Here is a 7,033-nt window from a genome sequence, read left to right as displayed (position 1 = left end):
CAGATCAATTGACCGCACCGTTTTTAAGTAATTAATTTTCGAAATTGCATCTTTTACACGTAGAGGTATAGAGAGATGGTAAAGTTAGTATGAAATCTTTCGTACCACTCGAGCGGGCCAAAGATTTCATACTAACTTTACCATCTCTCTATACCTCTACGTGTAAAAGACGCAATTTCGAAAATTAATTACTTAAAAACAGTGCGGTCAATTGATCTGAAATTTTGGTAGTGAATTATTAATTTATTTATCTTTCGATAATAGTATATTACACCCCTTGGGAAGGAAAATAAGAAAAGCTTCAGATCACATGTAATTGTTGGCCGAGGCGAAGCCGAGGTCAACAAACATGTGATCTGAGGTTTTCTTTTTTACTTCCCAAGGGCTGTATAATATTTTTTGTCCGAGGAAGGAGGAAAGCGGCAACTTTGTTTAGCGCAGTGAGACCAAAGTTGCCACTTTCCGCCCAGAGGGCAAAAAAAAAAATTTTATAATTTTCTGTTGAAATGCCTATCACGCTACAACTACCTTAACAGGCGAGACCATCTTTTTCTCGCTTTGCTCTCACGGAGTTCAACGGAACTATCTCTGTCGCACTCCCAACAGCAGAGCAATTGCAGTTTCGATTGGTTTCACGAAACGAATGAAATTTTTGAAAAAACGCTTTGTGGTGAAATAGTTTATTAAATTATCTATTATCTCTAAAAACGTTTTTCAAAATTTCCATTCGTTTCGCTAAGCCGATTGAAACTGCAATCACTGGTCTCGGCTGTTAAGCACTTAAAATTGCACCAATGACGTTTTTGAGCTCTTCGAGCTTAAAAATACAATTTATGGGTTATTTTGAGCTCTCCGAGCTCAAAGAGATTGCTTTCCTATGCTTTTGAGCTCTTCGAGCTCAAAATTGGTGTGCGTCATAGTGTATTTCAATTTTTTCTAGTAAAAAAAAAAGTCCTAGTAAATAGATTTTACGAATTTCATTAAAAGTAAAATATTTTGCAATCACGCACACTAAATACGTTCCAAAATTTTTTTTTAATTTTTAAATTTACAACAAAATTTTTTTTTAATTTCCGAAAATCATATACAATCATATCGGTTACTTGGATTTTTTAATTTTTTTATTTTATATCTTTTTGTAAAGAAAAAAATTTTTTTTTATTAATGATCTTATGAACGTGGACTTGGCGCGATTTTTTTACAGTGAAACTGTTTTTGTTTGAATTTTTAAATATAAATATTGTTGGTGCTAAAACTCCGTGTTTCACTGTCATTTTTTAAAGTCACGGATAACGTTACTAGTCTAGTAATTTTTCAGTGATTTCTAGTGATTTAACACCATGTCAAATCGTGTCAATAGCCACTCGGGATTCTGGAGTCTTTTCTCCATGTCATATTATTAATGGTGATAAATATTATTAATATAACTGTGTACTTGTATTAAAAGTGTCATTTATCATAAAATTTACATTGCATAAAACAATTAGCATACAATAGCCATTACACGTCAATGCCAATGTGAAGTATTCAGCGTTAAACTCACGTAGATAACTAAACTCGTGGGACGAATTGACGGACGATAATTTTATTTAATTATATTTACGTCCCTGTTAATTAAGATGATAATGGCAGGTGACAACATTGAAGACCCCCGAGGCTTTGACAATCATGAAAAACCGGAAAAATTGGACTGCTGTTTGTACCCAAATGATGACGAGTTGCTGGACCCGGTGGAAATTAATTGTCCTGAGTTTCAGTTTTCTGTAAGTGTCAATTATAATTTATTTTTTATTTTTAATTTTACTTATTGGAGTTAATTATTTATTTAGACTCTGGCTTGTTATATCTGCAATGGGTACTATGGACCGAGCTTTGAAGAACCTGTTTGTGCTACTTGTCACGCATTCTTGTTTCCCGATGAAATTGGAATTCGACCAGTTCCAGTATTCAGTGAGGTATTTTTTTATTTTTAAATATTAATTATTATTTATTGATTTTAAATATTAAAACTACAAGGTTTAATAAATTACAAGTCTAAAATTAGTATGATAATAAAATTAGCAGATATCTGACAGATTTTAGGATTTTTTTTTCACAAAAAAAAAAACCATTTTATATGTAGAAAATTTAAAAAACCATAAATGCAATTAAAAAAAAAAAAATATTTTTTTTAGTTCTAATTTAATTAATGAAAAAATAAAAAATTTTTAATGTTTGCTGAGTTTAGTGTCATGAATTAGCAGATTTATTAAAAAAAAAAAAAATTGCACTTATAGCGTTTTTTACAATTTTTACATGTAGAATTTTTTTTTATAGTTTTATTATTGCTAAAATTTATTTATCATCAAATTCTAAAAAATTACCTAATGTCTGTAAATTATAGAATCATAATAAATCAAAAATTGTAATTCTAATAAAATAAAAATTATTTTTAGGATTTTTCTTAATAAAAAAAAAAAACAATAGAAAAAAATAAAAATAAAAATTTGATATGTAGAAAATTTGAAAAACTATAAATGCATTAAAAAAAAATTGTTTTTTAGTTTTATTCTAATTAAAGAAATTAAATATTCTCAAAAAACCAATTTTCTTAAAATTTATTACTGAAAAATTATATTTATCAATTTATTGAAGATGATTTGATTTTTTTTAATTGAAATAAAATTCAAAGTGTTAATAACTAGGCCAGTGTCAATAACTGGGTCTGTTACCTCACATATGAAATTTTTTTTATAATTTTTTATTGCTAAAATTTATTTATCATAAAATTCTAAAAAATTATCTAATGTCTCTTAAAAAAAAATTATTTTTTAAGCTCTAATTTAATTAATGAAAAAATAAACAAAAATTTTCAATTCTCTTAGCGGGAAGTTAAAAAAAATTAATTATAAAAAATTGCACATATATTTTTTTACAATTTTTACATGTGGAATTTTTTTAATAATTTTATTGCTAAAATTTATTTATCATTAAATTCTAAAAAATTTTCCTTTGACTAATTTTTTTTTTTTTTTATAATTAATAAAAAATTTAAATTCTAATAATATAAAAAAACAATTTTAGAAAACCGACGATGAAGATTCGGGCAACGATGAGCCAACAGATTTATTCTACAATCCTGAGCGTCGAGTAAGTCAGCCCCAACGTGCGCGCTCCGAAGCTCACTCAAGTTCAGACAACCAGGAAAAAGCTCTCCTGAAGGTTTCAATAGACCCAGAGATTTTCAACCACTTGCACGGTCCGGGACCTTCTAACCGTGTTTTCGAGGCGATAAAATTGTACCGCTCAGAAGACGTTTCGACCTCGAACGACCCCAACTCTCTGGACCTCTCAGCGTTGTCTCTGCACAATATAATCGACGCGATAAAGCCTCGAACTCTTGCAGAGCGAGTAGAAGTGCTGAGCAACCACCGTCACCATGAACACGAGCCGATAAACGAGCCAGGCCTAGTTGAGCGACTTCCTCCAGAAGTACTTCTTGCAGTTTTCTCTCACCTGGATGACGTGAGTCTCTGGTCAGCTGCAAATGTTTGCCGTCGATGGAACGGATTGCTGTTGACCCACGTTCCTCCTCAGCAATGGCAGCAACATGTGAAGCACCGCTGGCCTCTTTACAAGGCCATTGGACATGTTGAGAACTGGTACAAAGTCTACGACCAACTGGCCTCGTCAATGCCCTGCAGAACTTGTCTGGCTCAGATGTGTCTGCGTTCGAAGCCCGCTACTATGGAGGAAAACTCCTGGAGAAGGAACAGACTCCGTATGGAGTTGAAAAGTTTGAGGATCGACCCGCCAGAAGGTATCGAGGCTACTCCTTTAGATGCCATGTCTTGTCATTGGCAGGCTACTATTACTGGACCTATTGGTAGTCCTTATGAAGGTGGGCTGTTTTATTTGTATCTCCAGGTGCCTTACAGGTAATTTAATCTATATTATTAAGAGAATAAGAAAAATTTTGTGGCCAGAGTATTTATAAGAATTTAGGCTGCATTTGAAAATTATCTCTAGATACATATTTGAGAAATGACCCTGTATCTTGTGAAATATTGGGACTTTTAAAGATATAAGCTCATTCCGATGATACACTCATCAAGACCTTTCATTTGAGTACCCACATCAATTTTTCATATATTTTATATATTTATATATTTGACAAATACTATATATATAAAATATATAAAAAATGCCATGTGGGTACTCAAATTAAAGGTCTCGATGAGTGTAACATCGGGATAAGCTTACATCTTTAAAAATATCAATAATTAACAAATGACCTTGTAGCTTGTGAACTGTTGGTATTTTTAAAGATATAAGCTCTTCCCAATGTTACACTCATCAAGACCTTTCATTTGAGTACCCACATCAATTTTTCATATATTTTATATATTTATACATAATATATATGTATATATGAAAAATATATCAAAAATTCATGTGGGTACTCAAATGAAAGCTCTCGATGAGTGTAACATCGGGATGAGCGTATATCTTTAAAAACGTCAATAATTAAGAAATGACCTTGTGTTTTGTCAACTATTGACATTTTTAAAGATATAAGCTCACTTCGACATTACACTCATCGAGACCTTGCATTTGAGTACCCACATCAATTTTTTTATATATTTTATATATTTATATATATGAATATATAAAAAATATATGAAAATGCATGTGGGTACTCAATTGAAAGCTCTCGATGAGTGTAACATCGGGATAAGCTTACATCTTTAAAAATATCAATAATTAAGAAATGACCTTGTAGCTTGTGAACTGTTGATATTTTTAAAGATATAAGCTCATCCTATGTTACACTCATCAAGACCTTTCATTTGAGTACCCACATCAATTTTTCATATATTTTATATATTTATACATAATATAGATGTATATATGAAAAGTATATCAAAAATTCATGTGGGTACTCAAATGAAAGCTCTCGATGAGTGTAACATCGGGATGAGCGTATATCTTTAAAAACGTCAATAATTAAGAAATGACCTTGTGTTTTGTCAACTATTGACATTTTTAAAGATATAAGCTCACTTCGACATTACACTCATCGAGACCTTGCATTTGAGTACCCACATCAATTTTTTTATATATTTTATATATTTATATATATGAATATATAAAAAATATATGAAAATGCATGTGGGTACTCAATTGAAAGCTCTCGATGAGTGTAACATCGGGATAAGCTTACATCTTTAAAAATATCAATAATTAAGAAATGACCTTGTAGCTTGTGAACTGTTGATATTTTTAAAGATATAAGCTCACTTCGACATTACACTAATCGAGACCTTGCATTTGAGTACCCACATCAATTTTTTATATATTTTATATATTTATATATATGAATATACAAAAAATATATGAAAATGCATGTGGGTACTCAATTGAAAGCTCTTGATGAGTGTAACATCAGGATGAGCTTATATCTTTAAAAACGTCAATAGTTAAAAAAGTACAGTGCAATTTAACAAAAATCATTATTTAATAAAGCAAAATTGTAATTTTTTATAGTTTACAAGTCCCGGCAGTCACATAATGACTGCAAGGTTGCTAGTTGATTTATTACTTGATTTTAAAATTATTTTCAAAAATTAGTACGGATAAATTTTAATCAGCCTGAAAATTATGATGGTAAATATTTACAAGTGGGGGTTGACCATTTTAATTTTCATTTTTTGAACGAAATTTCTATTTGATTTTATTGATATATTTTTTTTGAAAAATACATAAAAAAAATTATGTTGAATTTAAAAGACAGAATATAATTTAAAAATGAAAAAAATAATTACTTGTATTTATTTTAGTTACCCAATGTGTCCACCGGTAGTAAGATTCCTGACAAAGATTCTCCACCCGAACGTATCAAGGCACGGGGACGTCGGTATCGACTCAATCCAACACAACTGGTCGCTGGCTCTTACGATATCTAAAGTGTTGATAAGCGTCCAGAGCTTGCTCACAGATCCTTACTGTCAGGTTTGCATGGAGCCGGAGCTCGGTGATATGTATACTAATGACCGTGAGAGATTTGAAGAGGTAGCGAGAGCCTGGACCTGGAAATACGCTATGCACGACGTGGTAACCCCTCATTAATAACTGATTATTTATTATTTCAACCATTTATTACTTACCTTTTAATTTTAATTGCATATTATTAAACCTTTAAATAGAATTATATATTTTTACGAGAATCATTGACTATTTAAATTACTGTAATCAGAAATTATACATTATAAATCAAATATGCGTAGATAAATTTAAAAACAAGTGATATAAGTGATGCTGTATTGATTTTAAGTAATTACTATTACTAGCGATAAAATAAATGAACCTTGAATGAGAGTTTTTAGAGGAAGAGACGTGATGAATACTGCTGCTGTACAGACTGGGAGGTCTATGGCTACGCGTAGCGGTCATTAGGAGTAAACTTTACAGGGAGTTTCCGGTTTCCCGGTGGCCGCAGATCCTCATTACATCTATTATATCTAAAGTGACAGAATCATTGGTTCTATTCTAGCTTAAGGTACACATTTGATATCAGGTAGATTATCAAATCACACTTGATGGTAGCTCAGATACAAACAGATGATCGTAGATCATCACCAGTTGAGGGCGAGGGCTGCACCTGGTATAAAACTTCCTGTATGACTTATCTGCGGCTTTGTTGTCGCTATGCAAACAGCAAACATAATATAAACAACTGACAAAATTACCAGCGAGGATACAAATAAAGATAAAATACGGAGCAGGCAAGAGGGCTGTAGCTGAGTATTCATTGATCATCAAATCAAGATTAACGGAGTAAGAGAGTTTAAACCGTAGCCGGTTGGCTTTACCCGTCGGCAAACAGCCCCGTAATTACGCTTGCCTTACCCGTCATCCTGTGTACTTCGTCCACCAAACCGCTTATTTATGAACTATAAAACGTTTTAACGTGAGCTCTCTGTTGCCGCGTCATTATTACCAATTGTTCAGCTGCAGAAAATAATTTACTTTTTTTATTGCCGTGTATATATTA

At 31.6% G+C, this 7,033-nt stretch overlaps 1 protein-coding gene across 1 annotated transcript; it reads left to right on the top strand.

The window, feature by feature from the left end:
* Positions 1-1,344: 1,344 nt before the first annotated feature.
* LOC123259183 lies at positions 1,345-6,747 on the top strand. Its single transcript, XM_044719507.1, has 4 exons — positions 1,345-1,763; positions 1,830-1,955; positions 3,064-3,917; positions 5,820-6,747. Exons 1-4 carry the CDS (start codon positions 1,620-1,622, stop codon positions 6,106-6,108), a joined length of 1,413 nt encoding a protein of 470 aa, XP_044575442.1. The 5' UTR covers positions 1,345-1,619; the 3' UTR covers positions 6,109-6,747.
* Positions 6,748-7,033: the final 286 nt, after the last annotated feature.

This window comes from Cotesia glomerata, linkage group LG2, assembly GCF_020080835.1.
Source record: "Cotesia glomerata isolate CgM1 linkage group LG2, MPM_Cglom_v2.3, whole genome shotgun sequence".
NCBI classification, from domain to species: Eukaryota; Metazoa; Arthropoda; class Insecta; order Hymenoptera; family Braconidae; genus Cotesia; species Cotesia glomerata.
Note: the sequence above shows the minus strand (reverse complement) of the source record. Positions and strands in the feature narration are given on the sequence as shown.